The sequence below is a fragment of the Rhopalosiphum maidis genome, chromosome 2, assembly GCF_003676215.2.
Source record: "Rhopalosiphum maidis isolate BTI-1 chromosome 2, ASM367621v3, whole genome shotgun sequence".
In the NCBI taxonomy this organism is placed as follows: Eukaryota; Metazoa; Arthropoda; class Insecta; order Hemiptera; family Aphididae; genus Rhopalosiphum; species Rhopalosiphum maidis.
In genome coordinates this window covers 50,808,580-50,827,118 of record NC_040878.1, presented here as the reverse complement: position 1 = coordinate 50,827,118, position 18,539 = coordinate 50,808,580, and the positions used below count along the sequence as shown (strand labels likewise).

Below are 18,539 nucleotides of genomic sequence, written 5' to 3'. Positions count from 1 at the left end.
TTTTTGTACTCATCGACATCAATGTTATACTATGACAGTATTTTTCTGAAAATTCTTGGACAAAACAAATTATATTTAATGTTGCGGACTTCGGTGCATCACGATTTACGAGACATATAATAATAAGAATTCGTGGTACGCAAAAGCATTATAATCAAACGAAATATGTACTATGTACAAGTTTACAGGGCTGAATTGAGCCCAAATATATAGTCTTAGATATATATACATAATAATAAAGTAAGGTCATCGAGGAAAAATGTTTAAATATGTTTAATATTTTGTTTACATAATCCAATATAATATACCTACTCGAACTGAAGTGTCAAGTCATTTAAAAATTACAAGTTGTAATAAAAATTATACGATATAGAGTCAGAAAAAAATATATGTTTATACATGTACTTATGTACCTGCTACTTACCTTCACATTATTCCAATACATTTTTTTCGATTCTTATCTAGATTCTTGAAACAATTTACCAATTTGTTTAAACAATTTAAACTCTTTAAATTAATGGTACTTTTAATAATTAATTGTAAATAATAAAACGGTATCCGATTATTTAACATTTTTTTCTGGCATATGCAATATAGTAGTCCGTATGTAGTTTTATTAGTTATATTTAGTATGATTCATAAAACATGGATTACCTATTTGGCCGCGCATAATAATAATCTTTGATTATACTCACGAATTTTAATTTTCATATTACATACCATTATTACATTATTTACTGTTGCACTATATGCCTTGTAGTTTAATACTGATAACCTATAACATAATATTGTACCACTATTGACTATTAAAACTATTGTTCTTTTATGAAGCATATTATTTACTACTTACTATTTAAACTTCAGTTACTGTCAGTTTCTTTTTAACCATAATCACGACTGGAATTATTACATTCATGAGGCATTTATATATTACATACCAAAGAATGATATGTATATGCAGCTTAAAATGGTAAGCAATTGAAAAACGAAAACATTATTTAATAAGCTAAATTATGGAATAATATTAATTTATTACTGGTAAAAAAATAAATGTACACAATTTACCAACGTCTGTTTTAATCACTAGGCACATACCTAATACTTAAGAGGACGTTATACCCGAATGTGTTGTCTCTGTCTTACTAATGTAGATCATAGCAAATTTTCGTTCAGCAGAACACATTTTGTTATGTTAGCTTTAATATTTGAGTAAATTTACCTATTATCAAACTTAAAGGTAATAATGTGATCTAGGGCATCTCATAGGCTTTTATTGGTATTTTAATTTTTAAACGATTTACGAGCATTTTAAAGTTTTAATATTTTACATAACCATAACTCACTTAAAAATTAAGATATCAATAAAAGCTTGTAAGATGCCCTAGATAATATTATTATCTTTAAATTTTATAATAGGTAAATTTACTCTAATATTAAAGCTATCATTACAAAATGTGTTCTGCTGAACGAAAATTTGCTATATAGTCTATAACTTTATATCATACATGGTAGTTTTGGTTTGGTATATTTATAGACACTTGACTATCGTCTATCAATATGTATTATAGTTTTATTTTATTATATTTATCTATGTATATATTTTTGTAATAAATAATATTTATATAGGTAAAAATAAAAACCTTTTTGGTTGAGTTTGAGTAAATTTAAAATGTTAGTTGTGATTGATAACAGGCTATTTCGACATTTCTCTTTCTCACGTTTTTTTTTTTTTTTATATAAAACGTAAGAAAAACCCTCTAAACATTTTGCCAAAACTCGCTTTTTAATAAACAACTAACGACATATTTGTTTTTTAAAATATTAAATCCTGTTTTTTTATTTTTGCCATAATTTAAAAATTATCTATGCTAGACTTAAAACTCTCAACAATTCTATTAGGTATTTGTACATTGTCAAATAAATAGAATAAGACCGTTTCACAAAAGAAAAAATTCTAATTTGAAATATTTAAATCTGTATCCTGATAATTTTTCACAAAATATTGCTCTTTTTAGTGCGAAGTTCTTCTCAGAATAATTATTTTCTATATTAACTGTTTATAAAAAAATATTAACTGACTTTTTAAAATTGATTTTAATTTGTACATTGTTTTCGTAAATAAATAACTGCGTTGATAAAATTATACTATACTAAAAATAAAACTTGTTATTTTAATTATGATTACCTACATATATTAACGAAAACTGCGACAACAAGATGTAAAATGAAAATGGTTTTCGGGGTACTACATTACATTACGTAAAAAACATCAGGACGTTATAAATTAATAATAAATTAAATATATTTTAGTTAATCATTGTAAATTATAACAGCTACGTCGATTTATAGAAAATGTGTGACAGTTTTTATGTTATTATGTATAGGTATAAATATAAAAAATATAATTCCATTAAAAATTCATCGTGACTACTCGTCTATGGTGCACATCTCAGCCAAACTTGTGTGATGTATTTAAAATTAAAATGTAGGACGAACCACCAATTTGTAGTCATCACAGCAATTGCAAGCATAAGTATCAGTCGTCAGGTATGTACAGTTGTTGAGTACAACGCTTGACTGTAGAATTTGGAATTTGAACGCGTTCGCGTGATATTCTTGCCAATATTGTCATCCGTTGTATGTTGTGTATGTGTGTATATTTTGATATATAAATAATATAATATTTTATGTTCATTATTATTATTAATAATATATTGTACACGATCAAATTTGATAAAAAAATTTAATTTATTTTGTTGGGTCAATCGCGTATTTACTTATTCTATTCTATTATATATGAATATCTTGTATGGGTACCGTAAACCTGAATAATAATAACAATAGTATTATGTTAGGTACACGGAACCGCATTAGACAAATTCCGTCAGGTGGTCGTAACCTCTATAGCGATTCGATAATGGCGATTCACGAAACATTTCTCTCCCATTTTTTCTTGGTTTAATGTAATAAACCAAATATATCTTGATGGAAATACGTCACACAGCATAATATATTATATTTAATTGTATAACATTTCAATTATTACAATAAATCTTAAAAAATCCAAGGAAATATCGTATATTGTATTATTGTGTAATAATAATAATAAAAAAATAAGAAGTCAGTGTTGATTTTTTTATTTTTATTTTTATTTTAATTATAATTTAGCATTTAACATATTTACAACCCAAAAATCAAAAATTTGTCGTCGTCTCGGGATGATCTAAATAATAGGATGACCCAGACACTGGTAGAGTATAATAATTGGTGCAATACAGTGTGAATAACGCGACGTATAGGTATTTGCATAAAACCAATTTCATGTATGAATGAACACAATAATAGGTAATGGTAAAAGGGTTGAGTGAGCAACGCGCGCAAGTTGCATCGAGTGTATACGAAGGGGTGACACGCTTGCCGAAACATGGTCCAGCTCGGTACGATCAACATGATCATTAAAGCGTACGCGTTGATCGGCTTTTGTGTTTCCGCATACGCGCTGTACGTGGAAATCTCACTGGAAAATGATCCGGATTTCGAGCCGCTGTGTGACCTCAGGAAGTACGTCAAATGTTCTCCAGCATTTATTTCACCGTAAGTTATTTATTATTAAACAAAAATATTATTTTATAACATATTGTTGAAATGTAGGTATACTAAAAGTTCCGCTATTATATACACATATATAGGTAAATATTCAATTGGTAATGTACTAATGTATAATCATAAATATAATAGTGCAAATAAAACGTTTATAAAAGCACCATAAATTCGTGTTTAACATTAAAAAAATATACGATGCATTTCTATAAAACTGAAATATATATAAAATATATATAGGTTTTACTGTATATATTTATATATATATACTTAAAAAATATATAAATGAATGTTTTTAGTTTTTAAATTATATACAATTATTGAATAATATCTTGTTCTATGGACTAAAACAATATTATTAAGTCTGTTAGTAGGACGCCATTTACGAAAAGTAAATTTGTGTTTTTTGAATAATCTATAGCTATTTTAACAAATGAACTAAAACATTAAATATCAAGATATTATTATTATAACAATTTTATATTTTAAATTATGATAAATTGATGAATAAATCGCCCAAAACTTCAACGTGTTTATATTGTTACCTTAATTTAAAATTTGAGCTTTGTAAAAATCGTCTATTTTATGATGTAATAATATATTCTATCGTCGAGATGAATTATACGAGAGCCATCTGGGTTGTCAACTTTTATCAAATTTTACGGTCTCATGAATTTTTATCTTTCCCGACTAAAGAATTTACATGAATGTAGTCTCAAGCCGATCACAAACTTTACAGAATATGTATTTTTTCTGTTTCAGTAAGCAGGATTTGTATAAAATAATATTAATAAATAGTCAAATAATAATAACATTATCGTAGTAAAATATAATATGGTCTATAATTAATGAATATAATGAATTGTGTATTAAATAAATTATTTTTTCATAAACAACTTCATATTAATCTGCAGCTAGGTTTGGCTTGAAAAGGTATTTTAAATTTTAATATATTTCTTATGTAACATATACAATTATACAATATATATTTTGTAATAACTAATTACAGGGCAGAGGATTTAGAGATCTAACAAAACACTAGATATGCAATTTCATGTGGACTAAAAATTGTTTTTATAGGTTCAATTAAATTAATAGTGTATAAAATAAAAAAAAAATACAATTATTTAATTAAAATATATTTCACACTATTGTAAAATAAATAAAAACACATTTTGTAACATTTCTACATCACCTCAATTTTAAGTTTTAACTGATAACTATATGTATATGTATATGTTTCAATGGATTTCTGATCCATTATATTTTTAATGTTATTTTTGTGCCTGTTTATCATTAGATATTTTTTAATATAATAAGTATACAGGGGCGTGCCTAGGGGGGTTTGGGTCTCCCCCCCCCCGAAAAATAAAAACAATTATTAATTAAAGTTGTACATAATATAATATATATGCAGAACTTGATTATAAGCTAAGTCTATATGGACGTGGTGTCTTTGCATCACTATCGTGAAACACGCGCATGGTTTCGTGTCATTTGAGCGATATAATATAGGAAATCCGCATACCTATAAATACGCGCGATTGACTGACGCGCGTATACGATAACATATCGGCTATCGTATTTATCTCCGAATTTCCGATATGAAATATGTTCCATGTAGCCACGTAAAAGAATTAAAAACGGTTGATTTCGCCCAAGTTAACTATACAGTGAACAACATCAAATGATTTATAAAACGATATTGCCACGTAAGTTTAATATTTTGTACTAATTTTTGTTATAATTCCATTATGATTTGTAGAATATGAAAAGGTCAGGAAAAAACAATGGATTTGTTCCAATTAATAACAAATAAATTCCCAAAGACAACTTACTGAATACTGATACTAACAACATAGGAAATATCGAAAACATTGAAAATTAAAATTTAGTTATGTCAATAAATTTCGATTCTTAAGACATTGGTGTGCACTTAAACTTAGGAGAAAAAAATATTATTTTAAATGATTTGAAACGTGAACTACTACCTAAATTATACTTACATCTCCATGGGTCGCCTTGAGTGGATATGTATTTCCTATAGACAATACCAATAAACGAAATTTACGTTTTTAAATGAGTTGGATTTAAGTTGGACTTAAAATATATTTTGTTAGTTTTAAGAAAACACAAGTAGCATTAGCTTCATGAGCTTCTGTAATAATTCAATTTTATTTATACTTCGTGGTCCGTCGAAAATACATTTTCACAACTTACTGTTGACGTGAATATTAAATATATATATAGGATTCAGGATGGAATAAATCGGTTTTTAATAGTACAAAATAATTTTAAAAGCGAATCAAAACTTTCAACATTTTATAATTTTTACAATTAGTGATAAACTGATAAATCATTTAAAAACAATTCATATTTTAAACTTTATTTTAATATGGCTCATTAAATAATTTATTGAACAATGTGATAAAAATATTTTTACGTACTGTTAGAATTCGACCAACGTGCACCTTCGTCACTACCTTATTGGTTATTATTCACACGAGTATCGAATTGAAAATTAACCATATCGAATTATAGTATAATTACTGCAACATCATCCTTAAAGTTGAAAATCAAAGCATTTTTACTGCTTCAAAATGTGATGACATATGCTAAAAAATACAAATCATTGTATAATAAAAACATTTATCGCTACACTTAGAAACTAAAATGTACAATAAAAAGCCAAAAATAGAGAAAATATATGACTTAAATAGCAAAATTAAGACAAAATAGTAAATATATCTCAAAAATCAAAAATATTCAAATATGTAAAAATATGCAATACAAAATTATGAATTTGGATTTGTCGTGATGTAGAACAAGTTTGTAACTAGTTGACCTTTTTTAACGATTGTGCAAAATAAATATACAAATAATACTAGAAGTCATCTGTCCTATTAATAACTAATACCTAGTTGATATTATTTAAGGTCACACATATTTAACGAGTATAAAAAGTAAAAGATAATTTATAACTTTTATGCAAATAAAAAATATATCATGTATATTTTCGTTTGCACACTGCATCTATAGTGTAATGAAAACTCTAGATGTATTATAATAAAATATCAATGATAACATGTTTTATTATTATTATTATTATTATTATTATTATTTGGTTATCGATTATAAAGAACCGCTATTGAAGCTGTTTTCGTTTATGTTTTAAAACCGAAAGCTTTGTCTCACTCAAGTTAATTATTATTTTGATATCTAAAAAGGCATTTATTGCTGTCATAAAATTAAATGCTCTGATAAAATAATAAACTAATTAAATGTTATAAATAAATATTATTTTTTACAAAAACTATGCAATTTACTTATTTTACTTGTTAACTTAACCTAACTGTTTAAATTATAAACATTTATAACTAAATGTAAATAGTAATAAATTAATTTAAAAAAATATGTAAAAAGGATACTGGATATACTATTATTATCGAACACGATCCGTGTTAATTCTCCGTCATGTTGTACATTGCAGATTATTTTACAATATGTACAAACTACAAGGGCACAAAGCACACAGCGGTTGTCGGTACTGTTAATTGATTTGTCTGAAGTGTAATGATTTTTTTTATAGTTATTGTAACTGAACGTTTATATGAGCCATATAAAATTGATAAATTGTTGGTTAATTACTAATTAGGTCTATTATTTAACATTTATACATTATTTTTTTTTTATATATAATAATATTTTGTATGTATTAAGACAATACTTTTAAAAAATTTGCCTAAAAATAACAACTCTTTAGATTCCCAAAAAAAGCCAGAATCAGGAATTCACCGGAATATCTAAAACCATCTAATTGTGAGTGGAATATAACTTAGTATAAGAAAAAAAAAACTAAAATTGTTTTATTGATTACTCATTATTATCGTAATATTAAGAATTTATGAACGCTAAAAAAATATTTATATGATATAGATCTATTATATAGCTCTATTATTTTTTTAGTTAAATCTATAATAATATGGACATTGGTCAAGGGCCTAGAATGTATATATTATACTCTATAGTTATACCAATCCGAGTATTATAATTCCTTACTATAAACTATTTAATTTTGAGTTTTTATATTGTATTATTTATTTTTAAGCAAATTAAGTGATTTTTTAATTGTACATTTTTATAACTTGAATATTTAAATAATATAATTCATTGTTACGATTTGAAAAAAAAAATGTTAATAACCTAGTTGTCACCGTTATATAACTTTATAATTCATAAACTATTCGTTCCATAATATTTCTGTATAATTCCAGTTAAATTTCCAGACATTCCCGTCACGTTACAATGTTCCCAAATTGCCCATCCCTATAAATAGGCTCTCGCCACTCGAAAAAACTAAAAAATACAACATTTATAGTGTACAATATAAAATAAAATAATGTGCTTATAAGTGATAGACTATGTAAAAACTTGTGTCTACGAAAAAAGTTCTACATTTTAATAATAATGGTCAAAACACAAAGAATGCATAATTATTAATTGTTGAAAAAATTATGTAATTTTTAATTAAAAATAGCATTGTGATGTGGATACACGGTGCGTGTATTGACAATAATCAATTATTATTGTTTATATAGTATTATTATTTAAATAATATTATTCAAAATATTCATTCATTTCAAGGACCCGTGTGAGTACTAAGTGGTCTCCATTCAACATAGACAATTTTCAGTATAACATTTTTGAATGTTAGCTTTAACATTTTAGAGTGAAATAGTGAATTAGCCTACCGTTATCAAATTTTAAAGTAAGAATATTATCCGTGTTTATGTATTAGTTTAGTACTATATTTTTATTGGTAATAGAGTAATAAGCGTTTTATATACCAATACTTAATTAAAAATAAAAGTATTCTAAACACCAGCATACAAACACAAATATTTTTTTAACTTTGAGATTAAATGGATAAATAAAGATTATTTTTACATTTGTTTAACTCTTTAACTGCTGACATTTTGTAAATGTTCTATTGTAACTCATACCCCGTAGGAAGGGAACACTTGAGTAAATACTAAATTCATTTAACTTTGATGACATTATAACCAATTTCAAAAAAAAAAAAATCAGCAATTATTATCATTTGATTCTATTACAATATTATATAATATACTATCCAGCAAACAATAATATAATATTATAATAATAATTAGAATTAATTAAATATTATTTACTCAAAAAATTCAAATGCGCTATATGCGCCTTATAACAGGCAAACGCAGTACACGTATGTTGACTAATTTGACAACACGGATTTGCTTTAGGTGTTTGTTATAGAAACTGTATTGACAATTATTTAGATACTGTAATAATTTTCATGTCGATTACGAAATAATAATAATAAATGATTTTTCACTTGGAGACGTGATGAAAAATCATGGTTTTCAAATTTAATTTTCAAAGTTGAGTAAAAACATTTGCAAAGTTTACTACGTTTATTTGCAATTATTAGGTAATGTATATTAAAATAAATTCGATATTATTATGAGAATGTATTATATCCGTATGTGTTGATTCCGTTTTACAAACACATAACATAGAACATTTTATATTCAGAAGAATTCATATTACAGAAAATTTTAAACTATTTATGGATTGTAAAATTGTCAAAATTAAAATATAAAAAATGTCTATACGCGGCCATCGGATAATATTCTAAAATTTGATGATATATCAATTCACTTTAATATTATGTGTATATTACAGACTAAATCCAATTCTTCTTAATTTAAAATGTATTATGTTCGGTTGTTATGTATTACATGTAAGATAGTGACAGTGCGGCATGCATTAAAGGAGTTTTAGTAGATAGGACGTCTTGAATATTGGTTAATAATTAAAAAGGCCGCGAACGATTTGATTCCCGTGTACCTGTTTATCTACACCGATACTTTTGAATCGATTCCCGGTTAATTTAATGATATAAACAATAGGGAATTAACTCGTACGAACCTATTAATGATCCGGGAATCAATTTACTTACTGCGATTAAAAGTACAGTTATGTGCACCCAACGGCCAACAATGATATATTTATCATGCATTAGTGTTAATGAATATAAAAATATTATTTTGCTACATTTGTTACGACACTACCATCTATTTTCTATAAATCTATTTTGATACAAGGTATACACCACAATTCTCATTGAAATTATTAAAAATCGGCCTTTGAAATACATCGGCCCATTAGCTCAGTTGGTTAGAGCGTCGTGCTAATAACGCGAAGGTCGTGGGTTCGATCCCCCCATGGGCCAATAATTTTTTGCTTTTTTTTATATTTTAAAATTCTTTTATTATGCCGATTATTGTATTTTATTCGCCAAAATTTCAAAGGTTCATTATTTTTTTTTTTTAAATCTCAAAACTATAATTTTATTTTTAGTGCAATACAAAATACAAAAGGTATACAAAATATAAATAAATATCAAAATTAACTTTACAACTATCTATTGTATTGGTCGTAAACGAAACGATTATCCTAATTCAACAGTATTACAATAACACGTACTTATAACCTATAGAATACTGCAGGGTGTCCCGTGAGGATTTACCTATTGCAATATCTCCTGAAATAATAGAGATTAATAATAATTAATTATGTTGTTTTTTTTTAAGACTCAAGTCACGGGAACAAGAACTACAAATAATTTATATTTTAATTTAATCTAATGTTTTGGTAAAAGAGTTAAAAAAATTATTTTAATTTAATTATTTTCAAAGAAATTGAAGATTGTCATTTTGTAGAGTTTATTTTTCTGAAAATACGTTGACGTTTCAACATTTTATATTCATTTGCATCGTAATTTTTAATATTTATTGTAGTATTGAGAATATTTTTGTATTTTTTTTTCACGTGCACACCATGGCTCACATATTTGATAACATAGGTTCTTATTATATGGTTTTATATTCACAAATTTTCTCGAAACTATAAAAGTATTAAAAATCATGAAATAAATGAAAATAAAATGTTGAACCGTCTAAAAATAAAAAAAAATGGCTATTTTTGATTTTTTTTTAAATAATTAAATAAAAATAAATTTTTTTTAACTGTTTTACCAATTTATTAAATTAAATTAAAATATGAAATACTTGTAGTCCTTGTCTCTGTGAGTCTCATAAAAAAACAAAATTATAGCGTCTTCATTATTTCAGGAGATACCGCAATGGATAAATTCTCGTGAGACACTATATAATCGTATCATTAGATGATGCATAAAAATTTTTACTGATTATCATACAATAAAAACAATGACGATAAGTATCACTATAAAAAGCAGTGTTAACAATTATTATTAATTATCACTATTAAATTATATTTACAGATACGCCAAAGGTTTTGGGATTGTCAAGTACATATTCGGTGAAAATTCCGTTTTCAACGTGCCAAACGGACTCACTGGAATGTTATTCTACGTCCTGTCATTCATGCTGAGTACGTTCATGCTGCTTAGTGCTTACTTAATTGTATAGGTTTTGTTTGAAACACACAATTAGGCATTTTGGTTTCTACCTTTAACTATAATATACTTACAATTTACCATAGATGTGCTCAGAATCCGGTTTCAGGGACAGTACAAGAATAATCCGGCCCGTTTTGCAGATTTGTCATGAAATAAGACACATAATTATTAATTTCATTTTTTTGATTTTATATAAATTGTATTGATTAGTTGAAGTTTTGATAAAGTTTTATTGAGTACGATGAATTTTTCAGAAACCCAAAATTTATTGACGATAATAATTTTTCTACTTTTAATTTTGATATTAATTACAATACTTAAAATTACAGTTCTCATCGTTCCCGATAAATATATATTATTGGATTTTTACATCAGTAATTCTATAACTAATAATTGTTTCTTACATTTAATAATGTACACAATTACTGTAAATATAACTTTATGGAGATAAAACTTACCGAGGCCCATGTGTAATTAAATATATTAATGGCCTTCGGAAACCCGAAATATGCTGTTTTGACTACCCACGTGCGCACGCCTATGCGACTTACCATACATATTATTAATAATTAGCTGTTGACAATTACCTATCATGTAATTTTTGTTCGTTTTTGAATTTCAGGTTGTTCGGACAGGCATAAAATCGTAAACGTCCACTACTACCTGGCGATCATGTCCAACGTTTCCACGTTCTACTTGGCTTCCGTGTTGGTGTTCATCGTTCGGGAATTGTGCTTAGTTTGCTTGACCACGTACTTCATAAATGCTATAAGTCTGTTGTGTGTGTCGTCCAAACGGCGTCAATTGTTGTCGTTATCTACGGACCATAAATCCTGCAAGGCCGATTAAAACATAATATATGTAATACCGTGTATATTATATCTTTATAAAATAGCGGAACACGTACCATAATAAGTAATGTCACAGCGTATACAATATATTATAAAAGTAGTAATTATCCAAAATACGCTAATTTCATATTATGTATTATACCATTATAATATTTTAACACCTGCAGATACGTATTGGCGATTACATAAAAATAAAATACGTTTGTGTTAAGAGTGGTCTTACGGTTTTAGTCTCCATTCAAGTCTGCTTATTATCTGTCTAAATACGTTATGTGATTTGCGTGTTACTATACCTAATGAATTAATACAAATTTAAAATAATTAGTAACTGAAACAATATAATAACAAATATTTTAATTCGAGTTAAGGTAAACCAATAATAATATACATTTAAATCTTATATATATTATGCAATTTAATAGTTATGATCTTATATTATAGTGTATTAGTGTAATATATTTTTCAAAAGTATATAATCAGCGGCTTAGAGTGTGAGCCACTTTGCAACCTGTATGTCATAACCGTGTTCGGCAACGAATAACAATTTACAATAATATATAAGTCGTATTTTAATACGTATATTCCGCGTGGGATTTGTGGGCGCGCGCCTCATATAATAATAAATAGCTGCGGAGCTACATCATCTGCGACTAGTATATTTAATATTATATACATAATACATATTCCAAGCATATAATATAATATATATATATATACTACATAGTATCATAAACATAATAATATAATATAACATTAACATAGATAATATATATATATATATATATATATATAATGTTTATGTAGATTGTAGGTATATTGTTTAATGTATAATGTATACATTATTATATTATATTATTGTACAATAATATCTCAATCGTATCTCCCGCGGCGGTGGTTCAAACATTCGATCGAGTGGGTCAGATGCGGAATAGGTTTTAATTTTTTTTTTCGGGAGTGTCCCGCAATCAGCCATAACAGATCCAAAAACATCACAATGTATAGCTCTCCATATTCGTTTTGTGACATATTTTTTATAATTTATAATATTATTGGAGGTCGTCTCAACGAAAACCACGCGTTGCGTGCACGACATTGAAAAGGTAAATATAATAATAATATATTATATTATATTTATGTATAATATAATCGGCTTTATGTATAAACTTGCACTTGACACGAAACACACCTCGGATAAGAGGCGAGGCGAATGCCATACATACCTCATTTTCTTGTTTTAGAAAAATAAAAAAAGTTTACATCATTATTACAGTAACAATAATATAGTATAAACAAGTATAATATACCAATTTATACCCGAACGTTTTATAACAATATCTATCAATATTGTTTTTTAATAGATAGTAATGATCATAGCAATTCATTACTATCTATTAAAAAATAATATTTAAAACTCTCAACATTTTACTCTAGTTGGGCGTAGCTAGCTTATAGTTAATATACATTATATAAAGTAAAAATTTCTAAAACATAATAATATTATTTTATATTTAATACAAATAAAATATGTATTATAGCTGACAGCCGTCTAGCCATCTAAGTAATCATTATAATGGTAAAAAGCCAGGACATTGGGAATCATCCTGTGTCCCAGTAAGTCAGGCCGTCCCTTTCCTTAGCTAAAATTACGAATAATAAGTTGATATCGTGATTTGACTGTAATTCATTATGATTATTACTATCATTATATTATTATTTTGTTTGTTTATGGAACATTTTAGATATTATTAAGTTTAAACTGTAGTTTCTTTAACATGTTTATCATACACAATTTTTAGAACACAATATAAAAACCAAAACAATAAAATTAGATACGTCGTAGGTACTTATGTATTGTACGTTAAATTATTGATAATTGACATTTTTCACGTACCCCACCACCATTTGATTGCACACTCCACGCGTAATTTTATGAGTTACATTATATTATTATGTGTATTATTAAAATTTAAAATATACATTTTTATAATAAGATTCACGCTTACAATTGGCCGAGTTTGTACCGGCCTTTTCTAATCTCGACTTTCACGATGCCGTTTTAATTGCCGCACATCTTCGGCGCTCGGTAATAGTGTAATACTATATGGCTAATATATTATAATACTCGTGTATAATATATAGTAATTATTCGCCGATCGTTTTAGCAGTAACGGCGGTGATCGCAAGAACGACGTCTCGTTACAAATAGTATCGTTATATGTAATATATTATAAACAACTTTCACGCACCATGAGCAGCTATGCTATTATTATTTATAATACTCAAATTCGCTGCGGTGGACGTCACGATGAGTTAAATCTCGAAGACCACATAAATAATCATAGGCCGTGTAATTGATATCGATAAAATACCGTATATGTTAATTATATGCACGCGCCACTAGAATTAATTACAAAATCGTGTGCGTATAATAACTATAATATAATATATTCGCACCTTTACCGTAAAATTAACGAGGGCGTTGATCTATAATAATACGTCCTACCATTCCGTTTATTGTCAGTTGCGTTCGATTTTTGGTTGGCGTCCCTATGATGGCCCACCGTCGACGCGTTCCTCATAACGTGTGAATATGAATTATATTGACGTTGTTTTGTATAATACCAAAAAAAAAATATATATATCTACTAGACTGTGGTAAAATAATATTTTGTTTAAAATGTTGTAAAATTATCAAAAACTATGTAATACGTTGAAAATGTTTATGTACAGTATATAAAATACGGTTTTTTACGATCGAGGTAAATTATCACGCATTCATCCCTCTCCCAAAAAAATTGTTCTAGATTCGGTTTTGCTCATATATACACCATCTGTTATTATTTTAATAATATTCACATTATTACCCATTATAACACCATAAAATCTTATAATTAAATATAGTCATAACAATATTTAATACATCACTCTTAGATCCAATAGGTAAATAACAGTACTCTGTATCCTAGTTTATGTATAAATTATAATCCTCTTAATAATTCATCTCTTATATAATATTATGTATATTATAAAAAATATGAAAAAATGTGCTTTAATAATAACACATTTTGCAGACTCGGGTAAAACACTATTTAAAAGTATTTAAGATATTTTTAGAATAATTTTGTAGTAAATTTTGATAACAAAAATAATAATTTATATAATCATATTTTATTTTTTCAATTCAATATTTATGATTGAACAGGTTAATATAATTGATAATACATAGGTAATAGATATATATATATATTACTATAATAGTTATAAATTATATCAATCCAAATTATAATACTGTGATTCATTTAAATATTAAGTTTGGTGAGTAGATACATTTTTTCAGGAAAGTTAATAATTAAGAAATATATTTACAATGTTGATAGTTTGGTGTTTTCGAATTGCATGCAAAAATCATTATCTATGTCGAGTTGCGTGCGTAGTTTTTTCACGACTGAGCCTAGTTGCGTGCGGGAGTAGTCGACCAACTAACTAAGTTAGTTGGATCAGATTTCAAAAAATGAAAATGCAGAATAAATATAGTAAAAAGTTCACTTAATTCATAACACATATTATTATAAAAAAATAAATAGATTATTTTGTTCAAAATATAATGAGTTACAGGTAACTATTGGCTATTTTTGTAAGAAAATTTTATAGTACCTATAACCTATATAATATAGGTACATGTCATATTATAATCATATAGGTATATTTATATCGAATCGTAATTTACTAATTTATCCTCATTCCCCAGAGAAAACCCAAGAAACAGTATAATATATTGAATTTATTAGTTATACTTACAATAGTACTTTTATGGCATATGTGCAAGTCGATGAAAACTAGTCGTCTGCTCAAACTTTTACGCACGCAATTCGGGCCTGTCCTGAAAAATACTCGCTCGCAACCTTGCTCTGTCACAAAAAAACTACTCACGCAATTAGGTTGTTGACCAAAACTGCTCATTATTTTGGCACGCTATTCAAATGCAGCCAAATAGTTGTAATACTAGTATATTTATTAGTGTTTCTATATACAAGGCTAATAAAAATAACTAATTATTAATTATGCAATAAATCGCTAAAATTGTTACTCAACGTGATTTTTATACATTAATTTTATAGAGTAAAATATATAATGTATTTTTATAAATGTATAATAAAATAAGTTTTTTATTTTATACTTAGACATGGACGATTTTACGAAAAAATGGTTACTTGACATTAGATTAAAACATTTGAAAGTAAATATTTTTAACTTTTAAATTAAAAATGTATAGAATTTGAAAATAATAATATAATTTTTAATAATTTAATAATAAATAATATTTAATGTATAATATAAAAACGATATCACTAAATGTAATGTGTGATTAAAGGGCTCGAAGTTTAAAATATTTTATTATCTAATTTTTGAACCTTGTATTTTTAAAAAATTTATAATGAATGTCTATATTAACAAAATACGACACTTGAAAAATATTTTCTCAATCTAAAGTAGATCAATAATATTCAATAGTTTTAAAATTAAAAACATAATACATTTAGGTAAATTAGATTAGAATTTTCGAATGATTTTTTTCAACATATAGTTGAGTAGTCCTAATTTTGGATTTGTTTTAAGATATTATATTTTATAATATTATTTTTTAGAAGAAGAAATTAATAAAACAACAATATTTATGTTGACTGATTTATTTTTTAGTAGACTTAATTTCAAAGATTAGACAAAGGGCCAATTTTATAAACCAATTAGAAAAACTAAAAAATCCAATTGGAGTAAATATATTATACTTGTAGTTTTAATTTTATTTATACCTACTAAATCAATTATTTATAATAATTATATTTTAAATAAATGTTTCATTAGTCATTAGTCAACATTTTAAAATAATAATTCCTAGGTTAGGTAATAAATATGCTTAAAAATATTTTCTAATACATTTTATGTTCACTTTATGAGATAATTCAAATTAAAAAAGAGTCACTATTTGCACGTGAATCGTTAAATAATATGAATGTTGTAAATTGAAGTTTTTTTTTTATTAATTATTTAAAAATATTTACTATAAAAAAAAAAAAAATTAACAAAAATATACTACCTAAAAAATAAATAATAATATAATATATTATATACAATATACATGCAGTTACTCTATGATATTTTGTTTAAGTGTGTATATTTTGATAATTTAAATCTAAACAAAAAATTAAAAGATTTTTTTGCATATAATTTATCCGAGTATGAAGTTTCCAACAGTGATAACTGTAGTGATCTAAATGTAAATGAAAACTCTACTAATATTAAATTCATTAAAGATGTATACAATGTTTAAATTTAATTAAGTTTGTCGATACACTAAAATTTTCATAATGTTATTTATAATGAAAATTAATAGATGGATAAATATTAAATTATTTATCAATTCGTGAAATAAAAGGCCATGTGTTTTTTACGGTTTTATACATTTTTAATTATAAAGAATAGAATTATACTTACAAGAAGATAATATCTACTGTGAAATCAGAACGCTGTACGTGAATAGATACCCATTATAACAGAACACATACACAAAAAAATATCTTTTATTTTTGAAGAAAGGATTGGTTGTTCTTTTTTATGCTAATATTATATGAAGTTTATGGACAGACGTCAAATTTACTCCATTTAAATATACTTAACTTGGCAGTAAACTAGAGTTTATCAATAATATTTTCGTTTACCCAATTAAATTTATTTGAATAAAAAAAAGTAAATTTATGTCGACGAAGGACACTATAACTGAATTAAATATATTGTGAAAAATGAGAAATAAAACCGAACGAACCTGCACTATTTTTTTGTTTATGTGAACATTATTAGGTACTTGAAATTTTAGAATCTTTGATCATCTCCGACGAACAATTTCGATTGTCTTGTTTGCCGTGGATGAAAGATATACTATGTATTATTATTTTTTAATCTTTATAAAAGAACACCTATGAACTGTAAAATCAATGATTATGATAACCTAAATAATAATAATAATAATATAGGTGTGACATTAGTTGAGTGCAAATGACACCCGCAAAATTAAATATTTTCTTTCCAAATTTAATGTAACCTTGAACTGCAAAGTGAACTGATGAGATACTTTGTGAAAATAATCATAACGGAACAAATATACAACGTATACAAAGGTGTACATCAACGATTACCTTTTACCATGGATAGTAAGTATGATGCATTTTTTATAAGAAATCTTGTTTGTTTAATTTTTAATATATTTAATAGTTACCATCTACATTATAGTTATCATCAAAATAATTTTAAATACTAAATACTTTTAAATTGATGAGTATATAAAACACAAATATTAATAATCATATTTTTATTAATTTTATACTTAATATACATCGCCCCAAATAAAGTGTTACCTGGCGTATAGTATAGGCAAAATAGGTACATTACTGCAATGTTATTAGGTTGCCAATAATTATAATATCATTAAATTTTATAACATAATTCACGAATTACATTAGGCTTATGTAAAAATATTAAGTATTATATCAGTTAGGTATGGTTTTGACTGAGAAAGAAGAAGAAGAAGAATATCAGTTATTCAAATTACT

General features: G+C 25.8%; 1 protein-coding gene and 1 non-coding gene across 2 annotated transcripts; both read left to right on the top strand.

Moving 5' to 3' along the window:
• The first annotated feature begins 882 nt into the window (after positions 1 to 882).
• On the top strand, positions 883 to 12,185 carry LOC113554155 (vitamin K epoxide reductase complex subunit 1-like protein 1). The gene is made up of 4 exons (XM_026957871.1): positions 883 to 970; positions 3,346 to 3,594; positions 10,946 to 11,055; positions 11,706 to 12,185. The coding sequence occupies exons 2-4, from the start codon at positions 3,425 to 3,427 to the stop codon at positions 11,930 to 11,932; spliced, it is 507 nt and encodes a 168-aa protein (XP_026813672.1). The 5' UTR covers positions 883 to 970; positions 3,346 to 3,424; the 3' UTR covers positions 11,933 to 12,185.
• On the top strand, positions 9,801 to 9,874 carry Trnai-aau. Its single transcript has one exon. It is a non-coding gene; the product is annotated as a tRNA-Ile (tRNA).
• Positions 12,186 to 18,539: the final 6,354 nt, after the last annotated feature.

Coding starts and splice junctions, on each gene's coding strand:
- LOC113554155 (XM_026957871.1), top strand. CDS start 3,425: ATGGTCCAGCTCGGTACGATCAACATGATCATTAAAGCGTACGCGTTG. Junction 3,595..10,945: donor TCTCCAGCATTTATTTCACC/GTAAGTTATTTA, acceptor TTATATTTACAG/ATACGCCAAAGGTTTTGGGA. Junction 11,056..11,705: donor CGTCCTGTCATTCATGCTGA/GTACGTTCATGC, acceptor TTTGAATTTCAG/GTTGTTCGGACAGGCATAAA.